This window comes from Aethalodelphis obliquidens, unplaced genomic scaffold, assembly GCF_003676395.1.
Source record: "Aethalodelphis obliquidens isolate GAN/ISIS:26980383/991018 unplaced genomic scaffold, ASM367639v1 scaffold65, whole genome shotgun sequence".
NCBI lineage: Eukaryota > Metazoa > Chordata > Mammalia > Artiodactyla > Delphinidae > Aethalodelphis > Aethalodelphis obliquidens.
This window is the reverse complement of record NW_020838009.1, coordinates 7,448,565-7,465,897: the sequence shown is the minus strand read 5'-3', so window position 1 is coordinate 7,465,897 and position 17,333 is coordinate 7,448,565. Positions and strand designations below refer to the sequence as shown.

At 44.8% G+C, this 17,333-nt stretch overlaps 1 protein-coding gene across 1 annotated transcript in view; it reads left to right on the top strand.

Moving 5' to 3' along the window:
• The window catches only part of ADAMTSL3 (ADAMTS like 3), a 371,178-nt gene that overhangs the window by 288,069 nt on the left and 65,776 nt on the right, over positions 1–17,333 (top strand). Inside the window, 1 exon segment of the mRNA XM_027089194.1 lies at positions 7,230–7,383. Coding sequence (XP_026944995.1) covers positions 7,230–7,383 — 154 coding nt within the window.

Sequence of the window (17,333 nt, the reverse complement as noted above, 5' to 3'; positions counted from 1 at the left end):
CTCCAGTCACTGCCCCAAATGTGTATCTTCTGGGATCAGAGGGGCAGTCTAACCTTAGAAATAATCTCAAGAAATAAGAAAGGACAGTAACTGACATTTATGAACTTCCCTGAGTCCTAAATTCAGTGATGGTACGGTTGCAACCTATTGTATGATACCACTCCCATCTCATCCTACGACGGCCCTGGGAGTTGATGTATCCATTTCTGTAGGTGAGAAAACAGAGGTACATTCAGACTGAAGTCGCCTTCCCAAGGGTAGAGCTAGGATTCAAACCTGAGTTTGTGTGACCCAAGTTTAGAATAAACTGTGTACACTCATATCTCTCATGCAAGAACAAGAGCTTTTGAGCCAAACAGACCCATGATGGAACCTACAAGCTTTAATGCCTGCAGGTGACCTCGTTCCATATCCTTAACCTGTGTGAGCCTCCATTTTCCTTTCTTTTAACACAGTGGTTGTTCTGAGGATAACATGAGATATCAGGTATGGAAACACCTAACCGAGTGGACCCTTCCCGTCCCCCCGAGCATCCTTCTGGCATAGGTTGGATTGACAGTACTTTTATCTGCGTGTTCTACAGTTTTATATTTTTCCTGTCTAGCTCAATTAAGTGCTAGTATGTATAAACTATCTTAACTGACAAGCCACAAGTCATGGTCCTCATCCAGGTCACTGAGGGTCTGCCTAAATGTTTCCCCAAACCCTCATTAAATGCTTCCGGTTACTGTCTCCTTAAGGTTAGGGGCAGAACGTCAGGGAGGGGATCGCCACGCATTTGTGGAGAGAACTCTTGGCCTCGTGAATGCTTGGTCACCTTACTGCACTCAGTGTGACACCGGGACCAGCCAAATGGGCATCTTTTTAGAAGCTGGGAACTTGTAAGAGCTGAGGCTCTCAAGTCCCACCCTGACCTAAGGAATCAGAATCTGCATTGGAACAAGATCCCCAGGTGTTGTCAGGCACATTACCATTTGAGAAGCATTTCCCCACCTGCCCCTCATCCTTGGGAGGGCTGCTTAGCCCTTCAATGTGCACACTCCAAGAGGTCAGCCCATCTTCCTGCTCCTAGCCAAGGCCACATCTCCGGGACACCTGCATGTGGGAGGAGGAGCAGGTGTGCCCACGTGCACAGGAAGGCAGAGCCAGCGTTCAGACTTGGGGTCCAGTTAGGCCCACGTGTTGCCCAGCAGTTTGTGTTTCCTACGGAATTCAGCTTTTCTCCTGATGGTTGAAATTTTCTCTCATTTCTGAGTTGCTTGGTTTTGGCAGAGACTCTGATGCCAAATTGCCACCGTCCCTGAAGCTTTTTGCCAGGCTCGTCCCTGTGGCATGGGAGGGCTCATTCCAGGGCGGCCATCAGTCTTGTGGTTCTGGGTGAGGCCCTTCCACTTTGGAACTGGCCACTACCCCTGAACCCAGAGAGACTGAAAAGCCACACCAGAATTTCCGCTTTTCGCCGAGCCAGGCCTCTTAGGCTGCAGCTGGAATACTCCTCTCTCCCCGACACTAGCTCTATTCATGGCATGTTTGGGCTTTGTTCATTCATTGGCTCCTTCCTTTTCCTTGATTTCCTTAGATCTGAACCCAGTTTTAGGCAGAAAGGAACCTTCAATTCTTACACTGCTTTTCTAGTTACCAAAAAGGAGCATTGGCTTCCCTGGTGGCGCAGTGGTAGAGAATCAGCCTGCCAATGCAGGGGACACAGGTTCGAGCCCTGGTCCGGGAAGATCCCACATGCCGCAAGGCAGCTAAGCCCGTGCGCCACAACTAGTGAGCCTGCGCACTAGGGCCTGTGAGCCACAACTACTGAGCCTGTGTGCCACAATTGCTGAAGCCCACACGCCTGGAGCCCGTGCTCCACAAAAGGAGAAGCCACCGCAATGAGAAGACCATGCATCGCAACGAAGAGTAGCCCCTGCTCACCACAAGTAGAGAAAGCCCGCGCACAGCAACAAAGACCCAACGCAGCCAAAACTAAATAAATTACATAAATAAATAAATTTGAAAAAAAAAAAACAAGGAACATCGACACTTATATGGGGCAGTCTTCCCTAAAGGTGGATTTCTGCAATCCACATACCCCTTGTGGACTGTTTTGTGACCCTGTTCCTTTGACTGAAATCCAGTAGCCTCGCCTCATTCTTTGTTCTCTCTACTTTGACGGAGCATTTGGCCATTCTGTCCACTTTCATCATTCTCCTTCAGGGTGTTTCTTGGTGTTATTTCTTTTTCCTACTTACTCGACTGCATCTTTTCTATTGGTTTGCCTTCTTCCAAATCTCCAAAAAGCTCAGTATTTGACCCTTTGATTTTTATCACTGCATTTTTCCTCCATCGATGATTCTGTGGTGGGACTTCTTCTCTGACTTCTATAGGTGACTCTCTGTCTCCAGGAACAGTGTCTGACTTTCTCTTCAGTACCTGTCCTTAGTTCCCCAGGTAGGATGTATCCTCATTATGGGAAAGCAAAGGGACACCCTCTTCATTCCCAACCAGCTCCCCCACCTACTTCCTGTCCCTGTCAGTGCACCAGCATCTTTCCAACACTTCTGATCATCTCTGACTTTGCCTCCTGTATTCAGTTAACCTATACCTGCCAACTGTTCAATTCTTGAAATATGTCCATATGCTAAGTAAAAAGGGAAAGAGCTCTATACATGAGACATTTTACAAAGTACAGCTCAAGATATGTCCAGGACACATGGATTTCCAAATATGGCTTTCCAGTTTTCAATAGATTTATTATGACTCAGCAAGGCAGTGGTGTGTTGGAGCCAGTTCATACTAGCTTTCAAGAACCAATTGTGATCTCTTCCTACCTTGTATTCAATGACATTTGGATGACAGCTTGAAATCAGCCCTGATGGGAATATTTACACCACAGAAATTGGCAAATGTTACAATCAGGGCCCTCTTTTCCATGAACCTGTTGTGAAACATTTACTAGCACACAACTGCATGAAAGGGATGTTCACACACACACACACACACACACACTATCTTATCAACAAGACAGTTTCAGCTTATTGATAAATCAGGTACTTAGGATAGAAATGCTCTTATTTGTTGACTGAAATAAATAGACTTGTAGAATCTTCTTCTAAATTGAGTATGCCTATTGCCACAGCTCAGCATCTTCACAGTCATTTACTGAGCACTGCTATGATTGATTACTCCAGGTACCAGGAATCTGAGACAATCAAGAATACAGTCTTCAATGAGCTCACAGTTGAATGAGGCAGACCGATGAAAAAAATTGTATATAAAGTCCAATAAAGTTGTCCCGTCTGCAGAAATAAGTGAAAATTGAGGGGAAACATCTGAGTCTGCCTGAGTCCCAGGAAAGTGGTGTAGAAAATGCAGCTTTAGAGTTTGGTCTAAAGGATGAGACCCGATTAGAGTCCTGAGAAAAGAAAACCGAAACAATGTAACAGAACAAAACTATAAATAAAAGATTCCAAGCACCACACTGAAAGGGCACACCATATACCTGGGAAAATTGACCCAGAATGGTCAATATCAAGACATACTCTACTAAAGACACTGGATGTTAAAGATTAAAGAATAATGTGTTAGTGTTTCTAGGCGAAAGGACCAAGTCACTTACTAGGGAAAGAAAATCAGGTTAGCATCAGACTTCGCAACAATACTACTTCATAGTAGAAAACAATGGAGTAACATCTTTAATGTACTAAAAGAGGAAATGTGAACCAAGGATTTTCTGTCCTGCCCAACTGATCTTCAAGTTTGAAGGTCGCAGACAAATAGTTCCAAAGTTACAAGAACTCAGGGTATGTTGTTCCCATGAGCTCTTCCAGAGGAATCTACCATATTTCTATGGAATAAATCATAGAAGCTTTGGCATAAAGTTGCTGTTTTGCGAGTCATAATTAATGGCACTGGTCCTGTCATCTCTGCTGTCTCAGCTGTGAACCTTCTCTAAGGGCACGCTAACCTTGAACTTAGCAGATACAAGGTCACGTGAGACCTCCATCCAGAAGAGGGGTTTACAAATGGTCTTCCCATTCATAATGGGGAGAAAAAGTCAAATACTGATCATGAGAAATGGCTTATGAGTGGTGATTGGCAATTATGTAACTACTGTTTTTATATTCTATGGAAAACTCCTAGATGATGATTTGATGTGTTAAAAAAATACACCATAAGTTGCTAAATGGTAATTTTTAATTATTTGTTCAAAAGCTTACAAAAAGCTTCCCTCTGTACTGAAAAACCACTGCGCCACCAGGGAAGCCCTGAAAAACTATTAATAATTAGGGCTTTCTGTTAAAGAGGACAATAAAGGCATTTAAAAAAAATTCCATTCCCCTTCTGTGAAACCCAACAAAATACCCACAAAGAGGATGAAAGAGCAGCAACATCCTGTCTTTAATGAACAATGAAATGGCCACAAACCCAAACTATGAATTATGAGATACACCTGCCAAAGACCATAAAATCTGGACCAAAATGAGGGAGGGAAGGCTGAGGGATGACAAAGATTTCCTCAGGCACGAGCAGGATATAGATTTCCCTAGGAGTAAGTGTGAGGGTCCTGAAAGGCCTACTCAACGGTTCTTTGATTACAGACACTAGATGGGGGACCCTGCGCTGCCCCTGAAAACACCGTGATTGTCCCTGCAGAGCCGTGGGGGAGATGGAGCTGCAGGAGAAGCCACATGTTTAGGCCTCCCAGCCAAGGAAGGCTGCAGAAATGGAGTGGTGTGGAGGAAGGAGGGCAGCAATCGCTGGATGATGACACAGTGAACAAGTTACTTAAGAGGCTGTTGCCTGAGTCACACCGACCCTTCCAGTGCCAACATCTGAAGAGATATATGGGCAAAGGAAATAAAAATTTGGTGACAGACTGTTGAAGACAGCCAATTTATGGAAATGCCCTAGCTCGTTCCCCAAACCCGTGGTATTCCCAAACAGCCAGCTGCATTTAAAAAGCTCCGGCAAGAGGGAGGAGCTATGGGAACATATGTATATGTATAACTGATTCACTTTGTTGTAAAGCAGAAACTAACACACCATTGTAAAGCAATTATACTCCAATAAAGATGTAAAAAAAAAAAAAAAGCTCCGGCATAAAAACTATGCATCAAAACTGGGGGAAAAAAATTGAAGGGGAAGAAAGAAGTTAAGGTGTGGGGAAAGGAACAGGAGGCAAGAGTCACATGAACAGCATAGTATCACAAAGGTATTACCCAGAGAAGAGTTCTGAAAAACAGGCTCCATATTCCCAAGGAAATTATAGTCATGATGTCTGGGGGGAAAGTGGCTTTAAAATGAGGTTTGAGTTCAGAAAGAGATTATGAGTCAACAGAAGGAGATGAAAAGACAACTTGGAATAGTCAGGGGAAAAAAGTGAAAAGAAGAACTTTAGACAGCAGACGTAAAAGTTACTTTACAAGCAACAAAAAGTAATTAAAACGACCGGAAACAGAGAGCTATGGTATACAAGCTGGAATAACTCATATAAAATGATATGAAAAAGAGTAAGATGTAAAATTGGTTTTTAGAGGCAATGATGGATATGGAAAGGCAGAGAGAGGAGATTAGACATAAGTGTGATTGGTATTTGTGAGAAGAACAAAACAAATGGAACAGAAAAATAGTCAGAGATAATTAAGGGGAATTAGTTTCCTTTGATAAAAGCTTTAATTTGCAAGTCATAATGGTATACCACGTGCCACTAAAGTATGACCCACTAAGACATAGCCTGCTTATGTGCTGAACTTCACTGGTAAAGAAAGGAGCCAAAGGCCTCTGAGCATAAAAGGCAAACAAATAAACAACAAAAATTCCCTGCTTGGCCTCCTACACCTTCACAGTAGCATTAGATGCAAGAAGACAGTGAAGCAGTGTCTGCACAATTCAAAAGGAAAGGAAGTATGACCCAGGTATTTTCCCTTCATCTTGTTTGTTCTTCATGTGGAAAGGCAAGAGAGGCAGTCAGAGCATACGTACCCATGAGCCCGTCTCGAAAAACTTGCAGGGCCATGATGAAGCATCAAGATGACCAAAAATAAAAAATCCAGGAAGGCACAGATGCTGGTGAAAAAAGATGGAAGATGAATCGTAAATTCGTCTAAGCACAGAATTAAGAGCAATCAACCAGCAATTGCATCTCAGAACAGAACGTAAATATCAGAAAATCTTGACGTTAGCTAAATAATTTAACAAAAACAAATTGAATGTGGCACAGGAGAGATGGGCGAGAGGAAAGGTAAATGTGCTTACCAGATGCTCTCGTTAAGTCAAAATATGTCAGTACAAATAACTACCCGAACCTCTTGTTGGTTTCTTTCATCTTCTTTCTTAACTTCGGAGAGTTCTTTTGGGAATTAATCACTTAACAGCGGAAAAAAATCCGCCATTCAGCAACTCTTTTAATCTTATTTTAGTTTATGTTTTTCTAATATACCTAATAAAATTGCAGTTAAATTTTTAAATTAAAATTGCATGTACACATGTAATTATGACTACCAAATATCAATGTTATAGACACAGTGATTATCAAATATTAATGTTCTCTTACGTAGAGCAGTTTGGGTGTTTTTTAAAACAAAAACTTTCCTTTTATACTTTTCTGCTCCTTGGATTCTTGATCATGGGTGTATGTCATTTTTTAATTTTAATTTTTTTTAGTGAACTATAATTGGCATATAATATATTCGTTTCAGGTGTGCAACATAGTGATTCAATGTTTGTATACGTTATGAAAAGGTCACCACAATAATTCTATCCACCATACAAAGTTAATACCATATTATTGTCTATATTATGTCATTTTTTAAAAAGCAAAGTCATCCTACTATATTAATAAATATCTAAAAAATAAAACAAATGAGATTAGACATCTAAAAAATAAATTAGACATCAATTACAAGACCATAAAACCACACGATAATAAATCACTAGAAATTAGTTACTATCTCAGAAAGAAAGAAAGAAGAAAGTAAGGAGGAAGGAAGGAAGGAAGGCAGGGAAGAAGGGAAGAGAGAAAAGAAAAGGCAGAGGGGAGGGGAGGGGAGTGATGGGGAGTGGTGGGGTGAGGGAAAATCTCCGTCTCCTAAAAGATATTCAAGCCTAGGAAATGCTTACTTATTGGTGCACCCATACATAACACCCCTCCTGTTTCACCATAGGAGACGTCGCTGTTGCTGCAGGGGATGTGTCTGCTCACACTCCGTTTGACTCTCACCCAATTCTCATTACAGTGTTCTGTCAGTTGTGGTGTTGGAACCCAGCGGAGACAGCAGGTATGCCAAAGGCTGACGGCCAAAGGCCGGCGTGTCCCCCTCAGTGAGACCGTGTGCAGGCATCTTCCTGGGCCCCCTCTCGCGAGATCTTGCCGAATGCCTGTGTGCAGGAGTAAGTATGGGAAGTCCACGCTTCCCCAGATATGCCGATTCTGTTCCTCTCCCCGAGTGGCTTCATCTTCCATAGAGCAACGCGTTTCTAATCTGTAGGTAAAGCAAATCAAGCAGAATTCAGGATTCTTATAAGCGGCAAATGGTATAATATTGAAGACCAAGATGCAGCTGTAAGAAAAGTCAGTTTGAAGAAATATCCATCTGCTTAACAAATGCATCCTGTGTATATACGTACATATACTTACATATATGCATGTACGTATATGCATGTATATATACTAAGCTTACCAGCAACTTTCCTGAAGAAACTTACCAAGTAAGAAAAATGATAGTAACTTTAAAAAATGTCATAGTATTCATGGCGTTTATTGAGCACTTACTCTGTGGAGTTCCTTGCAGGCATTATTGCGTTGTCTTATTTAGTCCCCGGCAACATTGTGAGCCAGGTATTATCCCCATTGAGAGATGAGGAATCCAAGACGTAGAGAAGGTCCGAGATTTGACCAAGGATCTGTAGCTGCCAGTTGGGCCTCTTGGCCTCTTTGACCACAAATCTGTCTGATTCCTGAGCCCACGCTCTTAGCCACCTCTCTGTGGTGATTCATAGACAACATTCTTTCTTTTTCCCCGGAAACTCTTTGAGAACAAGTTTTCAAAATCTTGAGATTCCAAAGATTCGAGATCCCCAAGTTTTATCGTATCCTGGAATTCAAGAACGTCTGTGGTGTGTGGCGCAGTGTCATACTTCAAGCTGCTTACCTATCTGATTTTTATTAATTGTGGGTGGTTGCATAGCAACGTGGCTGGACCGTAAACTGTCTTAGAGGAGAGTAAGATTAAATTCCGGCAGCTTCCTCTAAAATAATAACAGAATAACATGTGGGAATACATCGTGGTTATTAGGACATGCAATATGGTAGAAAATGAAATTAAATTGTTACGGCATACGGTAGAAAGCAGAGTAAAAGGATGTTTTAGGGAGGAAAGAAAAGCAGGAAAAAAAGACAGTCATATTTCCCCTTGACCCTGTCTCATTCTCTAGCTTGCCAACATGTAGGTCACGGAAGCAGACAAGAGACAGGAATGCATTCTCCCAGCACAGCCAAGTCACCCCGAGCTGGGCCTCCACTTCAGCCGTAGCCTGGCCTGATGCCATCACCTTGGATCAATGGCCCTGGCTTGCATAAATTTGGCTTCTCCCTCTGCACGCTCCTGTGGCATCCTCTTCCCCCCACCGCCGTATCAGAGCCAATGGGATGAGCTTGGCACAGACCCATTCTCCCTACCCCTCCTGCCTCTGCACCATTTTCCCTCTGTCATCACACACTTAGCACGTACACCGCCCTCATCCCACCTTCAAATGCATCGTGTGCCGACCTCCAGCATCCTTTCTACCTTTCGCCAGGACACACCACCACCAGGTCCATTCTTCCTAACATCTGCCAACACCTAGGACAACCAGCAGCCATGCGGATGACTTTCTCACGCCCTGATATCCCAATCTCCCAACGTGGTCAGTTTCACTGACAGCCATCCCCTTGGCAGGGTGACACCCTAGACTTCCTCATGTCTTGGTACTTAAATAGCTTCCTGCTCTTCTACCGTTCCCCACCTGGCCCCTGCTTGTTTAGTTAATGCTTCATTGTGACCTCTGGTTCTTCCTTCCCTGTTGTCCCCAAACTTCCTGCTCTTGCACTAGAAACCACTCCTCTCGGCTGACATTTCCTCATCACTCACTTAACCAATTCTAGAGTCAGGTCACTATGCCCTTCCTTAACCCACCACCTCCATCACCCTGCTCACCTTCAACCCTGGTGGGTTACCTTTTAGGTGATCTTTTTTTACGGTGTCATCATTTTTAACTTTAATTACAACCATGTATATAAATGATAACACACAAGATAAGTTGAGAGAACAAGGGGATGTAAAGGAACTAACGATTTTATCTTGTGTCACAGATCAGATAACAGCTGAGTAGGGCTCCTATTTCACAGAGTTGACTGTTTCAGATAATAAAGCATGGTAATTTATCACATCCACATGATTTTAAAACCTAAGAAACCTCTTTTATATTTTAACCAAAATAACGCAAAGAACAAACATGATACAAAGATCGGTTTGTGTGCGTATTTGACAAATGTGCATACGTAATATTTTTAACAGTGTAGAAAATCAATGCATTTCACCACGTCAGTTCAAGCAGAATTCCATCTTTCTAGATATAAACTGAACATCTCTTGTCATACATACTTTCTGACCTACCACCGCAGATCACACGCAGGCTTAGGTACTTCGTGAAATCTCCTTTAAAAGAATCCACAATGTCATGTCTCAGAGCGATTAGGATGATATCACCTTTTAGGTGATTTTTATTTGCTTGTTCTTTAGTTCCCTGACCTGAGCTACTGGGATTTGCTGAAGAAAATAATACCACCATCCTGATTAGACATACTTCATATTCATGCTATATGATTTACCTGGGCAAGAATGTGTGGGTGTTTTTCCTATTCCTAAGAATTCCCAAGAAATTCATCATAGCAGCTATTTTGTAACCACTCTACTGGCCCCAAGTTCCCATTTCTCTGTGGATAAACTCGTCTTTTATTCCTCTGTTCCGACTGTCCTCTCTCCTTCATGTCACATCCACCCCCTTTGCTCACCCTGGAAAAGTATGGTCTTCTTTATAGACCTAATCCCTCAGTTATGGAAGAGGTGTGAAGACAAGAAAGATCAAGCCCAGCTATGCTGGGATCTTTATTCCCTGTCAAGGCTCCACTTCTAGAAATGTGTCCTAATCAGTGCCTTGAGTTTAAGAAAAACCCATCCTCTATGGAGGAGAGAATCTTCTTGCTCCCTGTTTTGACCCTTTTAATGTGCGGTGGGGTGGAGGCAGAGGGGTGGGGGCAAGATGTCTTGAGCTCCCCCTAGAGGCCAGTGGTGCACCATACAGTCCCCCGCCTGCTTCTCCCCAGACCTTCCCTGCATTCTCCAACCTCCAGCTTTTATCCCTTGCTTAAATTCTTCCCTCCGCCATATCTAGCAACTGACATTCTTGCCTTTCTTGAAGGACCAGTACAAACACTGCCTTTCCCAGTAATCTTTCTCAGTTGCACTTAATCTCTGAAAAGTAATATGACAATGTGGTTAAGCCAACTTGAGTTCAAATCTCATTTCTATCAGTATCTCATCATGTGACATTGGGCAGGTTATTTAATCTCTGTGAGTCTCAGTGTTTTTTTATTTTATTTTATTTATTTATTTATTGCAGTACGCGGGCCTCTCACCGTTGTGGCCTCTCCCGCCGCGGAGCACAGGCTCCGGATGCGCAGGCCCAGCGGCCATGGCTCACGGGCCCAGCCGCTCCGCAGCACGTGGGATCCTCCCGGACCGGGGCACGAACCCGCGCCCCCTGCATCGGCAGGTGGACTCCCAACCACCGCGCCACCAGGGAAGCCCCATCAGTGTTTTATCTATAAAATGAGAATAGTAGTTGTACCTACCTCATAGAATTGTTTTGAGAATTAATGCCTAGAAAGTGCTTAGAAACAGTGCCGGGCACATACTATAGGCTCAAAAGTATTCGTTATTTTTAATGTTATTACCACTTTAATTCCTATTATAGCTTTAAGGTAGGATAAAATGTAACAGAGTAACTAGTATTGTGTCTTCTGGCTTACTAGGGTATAAGTTTATATGGGGTAGCTAGATAGCTCTGGACAGTTTTTCCATGTAGGCCCCCAAAGCACTTATCATAGTGAGTTGTACCCAAAGACATGCTTTTCAAATATGTCAGGCTTGGATCATCCTCAGATTGCTAGTAAAAGCCTGCCTGTCTTGGCATCCAATCAGGCATCTAAAGAAAACAAAAGATAATAGGAATATAGTGTTTGAGTTTAGACTTCTTTCAATTATGGCTCCTGGTTTTAAAGGTTCCCAAGTCTTGGTGAAGAATTCTTATTTTTCACCCAAGTACTGACATCAGAATAGTTAGAGGACTTCCCTGGCGGTCCGGTGGTAAGACCACGCTTCCACTGCAGGGGGCGCGGGTTTGATCCCGGGTCGGAAAACTAAGATCCCACATGCCACATGGTGCGGCCAAAAAAAAAAATTTTTTTTGAGGGAAGGGAGGCACCCGGGCATGTACTATATGATGAAAATGTCAAGAAACATATGCCTCATCCCCTTCCCAGGTTATCTCAAACCCACTCGCTTCTCTCCAGCTCTTGGTCTTCCTCCTTGTACCAGCCCAGCATCTGCCTCTTCAGCTCTCATTATAGAGAGCTTCTACTCTTCCTCTATGCCTTCTCAGATTCCAGTAACACCCACCCCTGCCTGCCTGACATAGCTGTAGCCCTTGGAAACCCAGACAGGCACAGGGCTCGCTCGCCAGCACCCCTCTTGGGCTTGTGTCACCTCCTGCAGCATCCAACAGCATACATTTATTTTATCTTTTGCTCAGTCATTCGTTATTCATTCAATAAACAGTAAGAGTTTTCTCTTACTGTTTACTCTTACTGTTTACTCTTGTTTACATGTACCAGACACTGTGCTGTGCCCCAAGGACAGAGATGATCTCTCTGCCTGGGCATATCTTGTTTTCAGTGTCAGAGGATAGCATTTCCTTATTAATTCTTTCAGGACTCATTCATCAAGTGCTACTGTCTTTTAGATGTTATGATACAAAATGAAAAGGATCCCTTCTCTTGTCTCTAAGAACTCATAGTCTAGTAGGAGAGAGACGTATATAAACAAATAAGGAGAATAAAGTGCTAATGGTATCATAAAAGGATGCAGAAGTGCTCACTGCAGCTGGGGGATGTGAGGAAGAGTTTCAAAAAGGAGGAAGCTTTGAGCAGAATTCTGAAAGCTGCGTCCATTAATCAGATCCACACGGGACACGGGAGAATCTGGGAAAAGAGAACAGTGTCGGCAAAAGTGGGGTATGACAAATGGAGTGATGTGTTTGGGGAAACTGCAGGCAATTCCATAGGATTAGAACTGAGGTTGAAGGCGGGTTATGGTGAAAGGGAAAGCTTGAGAGGTGAGCTGTAGAGCGTCTTGAGCCCCGTAATGAGGAGTTTAGATTTTATCAAAGAAGGAAGTGACAGTCAGATTTTATTTTGGTTTATTTACTCAGACAGCTGTCTAGATATATTTTTTACATTAATTTTTATTGGAGTATAGTTGCTTTACAATGTTGTGTTTGTTTCTACTGTACAGCAAAGTGAATCAGCTATACATATACATATATCCCCTCTTTTTTGGATTTCCTTCCCATTTAGGTCACCACAGAGCATTGAGTAGAGTTCCCTTTGCTATACAGCAGGTTCTTATTATATCTGTTTTATACATAGTAGTGTATATGTGTCAGTCCCTGTTTCTCAGTTCATCACAGCCTCCCTTCCCCCACTGGTATCCACACGTTTGTTCTCTACATCTGTGTCTCTGCTTTGCAAATAAGTTCGTCTGTATCATTTTTCTAGATTCCACTATAAGTGATATTATACGATATTTGTTTTTCTCTTTCTGACTTACTTCACTCTGTATGACAGTCTTTAGGTCCATCCACGTCTCTGCAACGGGCACAATTTCGTTCCTTTTATGGCTGAGTAATATCCCATCGTATATATGTACCACATCTTCCTTATCCGTTCCTCTGTTGATGGACGTTTAGGTTGCTTCCGTGTCCTGGCTATTGTCAATAGTGCTTCATGTACGGATATATTGGAAAAATATGAGAGTGCAGGCAGGGAGTCTAGTCAAGGGGATATGACGATCTCTAGGTGAGAGAGTGTGAGGATAGAAGCAGTGAGGCTACATTCTAACAGTGTTTCAGATGTCCCATCTAAGTACCTGATGGCTGGCTAGAGTTGGGAGCGAAAAGGACCGTGGTGTGCTTGTCAGTGTTTAACAAGCAGCTCTGGGGCAAGGTGGGTGGCGAGGAGGGAGAGGTTGCTGTCATTTGTTACCTTTGCTGATTTCTGTGGTGTAGATACTCCCGTCATGGTTGGTTTCTGGCTGCCGACGTGGCATCATTGAATGCAGAGTTGGGAATGGATAGTAACAGTCTCACCGACCTGTGAGTCTGTGAGAGGAAGGGCCAGCATGCCAGTGGACAGGGAAAAATCGAGATGACTCTAGAATCTGCCTGGAGGAGGTTGGTAGAAGATGAAGCCATTAACTTAGGGCATATAGGAAGAGGAGGACTGTTGGAATGGGTGAGGGAGGCAGAGATAAAGTGTTTAGGTTACAATATTTTAAACTTGAAGTAGCAGGAAGAGATTTCCAGTCAGCAGTGGACTATTAGATCTTGTGCTCTAGAGAAAGGTCTAGGTTAGACAGATCAACTTGGGAGCCATCAACCTAGAGTTGTTAGTTACAACTACAAGATCATCCAAAGAAAAGTTTAGAGCAAGAAGAGAAAGGGAGGAAGTGGCCAAGCACTGACGCCTGAGGGGTAGTAGTGCCAGCCAGCAGCATGCTGGCAACGAACAGTGGTGGGAAAGGACCAGAAGAAGGGTTGAAAAAGATGGCGGGGAGGCGAGACTTTTCCATGAACTGAGTGATTACGGGCGCCATGTGTCCTAGAAGGGTCAAGTACGAATACTGAAGGGACATTGTATTTGTCACTAGGGGACCATTGGTGGCCTTTCCCTGAGAGCTTTTAGTGCGGTGCTGTGAGCAGAAGCTCATCTACCCTCGGTTGAAAAGTGCATGAGAACCAAGTGTGGAAGCCATTCCTTCAGCCTGATGAGACACTTACTGTGTAATCTTCATGGGGCTTCACAGCCCATTTAACCAGTCCCGCCTATAGCATCCCTCGTAGCCTCCTGTCAGCTACCTGTGTTTCTACCCTAAAGAGAATCTGAAAAAAAGCTGCCCAGGTTCTTGATAGAGCTCCAGAGGGGCTTGTGAGATCCTCCATGCCAGCGGGAGCAATGCGGGTCAGCACCAACCAAGCAGCCCCATCCAGGGCTGGGTTCTGAGGGGCCTGGGTTCCACAGGGTAAAAAAGGCTTAGAGGCTGCTTTGCAGCCAAAGCCCATTCGGGAGCGGCAGGAGTCAAGTGATGGTGAGACCAAGTGGAAACATCCAGCACAGACGGCTTGGGGCAGAAACCTGGCATGGCGCCAAGACTTAGCATCGTGGCAGGGACACAACTGGAATTAGGGCTGGACACGAGCAGGCAATTGTGCTAAACAGCCTCGGGCACCAGAGCTGGCCTTTACTGGGCAGGGCAGGCTGACCCTGAGGCCAGAAGGAGGACCTCCACGAAGTGGAGAAACGAAGAAAGATCTCTTCGTTTTCTAGAAACGCCAAAAGATGTGGCATTTCTCATATCCAGCACAGTGGGAGAGTGGAGGGATGGGTGGGTACCCTCGCACTGCCCGCAGGCCCTCCAGGAGGGATGCCATCGCTGCCTGGCCACTCTCTGTCTCATCAGGCTCATCCAGTGTGGCAGTTTGGGGGCGTATTCAGATGCAGGAGGAGGCAGTCACCCGAAACCAGACCAGTTTCTTCCCCAAGAACTGTGTCTGATGAGGCCACGCTCCAGGCACTGCTCCAGAGGAACTCACCGGAGTCCCAAGAGAGGAACTGGCCCACGCCGTGGGACCTGGCAGAGCCTGATCCCAGACCCCTCCCCAGGCATACATTCTAACTGAACTGCTGCATACCCAGCGTGAGGAATTGCTAAACAGGCCTGGTTGGGAATGGAGCTGGGGCCACAGGGCCTGCCTTCCAGCAGATGGGCATGCAGCCAGAGGGAGCGGCTGGGCTGCTCGTGTGGCTCACCCAGCCATGGGCAGGTCCTTTACCAAGGCTGAACACTGCCTGTCACCTGCAGACTCCCCAGCCTGCTTTGGAAGGAGTCAGGTCCCATCTGCTTTAAGCCCCAAGCTCAGCTGAGGGACATCTGGCTACCAGTGGACCTGAATGTAATTAGAACCCTTCTCCCTGGTAATTAGAAACCATCTCCATGGCAATTAGAACCCATGTCCACACAGGATGCTGTGTGGGCTTATACCAGCCTCAGCTCATCTCCAGCCTGAAGCATCGAGCCAGGCATGTGCTGCGTTCCCCACGTGGGCTTCTGCACCTTCCCAGTGAGAGCAGGAACGTTCAAGCTGTGGCCTCATCTGTAGCAGCCCTCAGAGTCTGTCTCCACACCTCTCTCTCAGTTGCATGAGTTCAGAAGTCTGACTTTGACCCAGCTGAAACTCCGATTTTGAAGAACAGGTTTCAAAGCCATCCACGTGCACAGTTATCTTTCCCGTTGTCCGCCACCGAGGGATTAATGACCAGACAGGGTGTTCAACTGAATCCTTTTAAATGATAATAAAAAGAGGTCTTTATAGGTTCATATAAACACATATATGTAGATATAATGGATGTGTATGTGTGTAGACATACATACATACCGTGCATTGTGACAATAGGCTACTGCTAAGTATTCATAAAATGCAACCAGATAAGTAAAATTAGAAACCGGTGAGTAATAAAAAAGGAAAACAAACAAGGCTAATATAGGATTACGTCTTGAATTTTGCACTTCTGTTATGTGTGGGCACAGATTTAGCTCTAAACTTGATAACATAACTATCTTGGAAAAGGCAACCTGGTCGATTACACGGTTCAGTGTTTATCGGGTAGGAAATGGACTAATTACTCAGAGGAAAGTATAAGAGTTCCTGATGGTGAGACCACAAAGAAATCCTCCTGCCTCCTCCTTACAGAGGACACCGCAAGTTGTAAAGACTTTGGCAGGGTTCACACAGAAGACACAGATGCTCTTTCTGATTTTCCCTTCGCTCTTCACCAGTCCCATCCCATCAGATTGCCTTTGAGTTCATGCAATGGGACGCTCCGGGGCAGTGGTGCTCAACCTTTGCTGCCCATTTCAGTCACCTGGGGAGCTTTTAAAAAGTCTGATGCCCAGGCTGTTCCCCATAAGTCAGAATTTCTGGAGGTGGGACCCAGAGTATTGAGATTAAAAAACAATAATAGCAGGTGTTTTGAATGTGCAGCAAAGTTTGAGAGCCACTGCCTAGTCAGAGTTGATATTGAAACGCTACACACCAGAGTTGTAACTGGTTGTTAAAGTAGGGAAATACTTCCCAAATGGTTAGTAAGTAGCCTCTGCCTGAACCCCACGACTGCCTCCCAGCTGCTGGGACCGTCCTGCCAGGAGCCGTCTGACTTCCTCGTAGTGTAACAATGTTGGGAGAGGGAACACTGCAAAGACCTGGTGCAGTGCTACAGCTGCCAACTGCTCTGGTTGACCACACCCTCACCATGCAGATGGTTAAGTATTTGGCGTAGCACCTCTGCCTATAATAATAGATGAACCATCAATTTACCAGGAATCCTCCTTCTGCTTTTGATCATTGTTGAACAGCGGTAAGTCCAAAACTCTATGCTGCCAACCGAAAGAACACCTGTATGCCTTAACTGGCTGAGGGGAGCTTGACACCCTCTGTGAAGGGTCTGCGTCCCACTAGGGAAAGGTGTATGCACGGCAGGCCACCCCGCTCCCCTTAGAGATGAGCCGAGGGGAGCATTCATGGGCAGAACCGTGGACAAGGGGCCTGGCCTATTAATTGCATCTCCGTGGAATTTGCATGCAAACTCATTATGCCTGTCCCTCACTTAGAACATTCTCTACCACAGCCCTGTTGTTATGAACCCAACCCTGTTGCTTTTCTGAACGTACGGGCACCACCACACCCCAGCAGGCAGGCAGACTCTAAAGGGATCGTGAGCCACCTGAGAGGAGTCCAGGAGTTGTTCTGGCAAACCAGGGTACTGGTGAGCACACTCTAGTTCGTGCCCAGGGCCTGAGAAGTCCGTCTAAGCAGAGTCTTAATCTGGTTCTCCTCCCGGCGTATCCCTGCCAGTGCTCCAACCAGGAGGAGCCGTAACCGGGGTCCTCCAAGCTTCTGATTCCCAC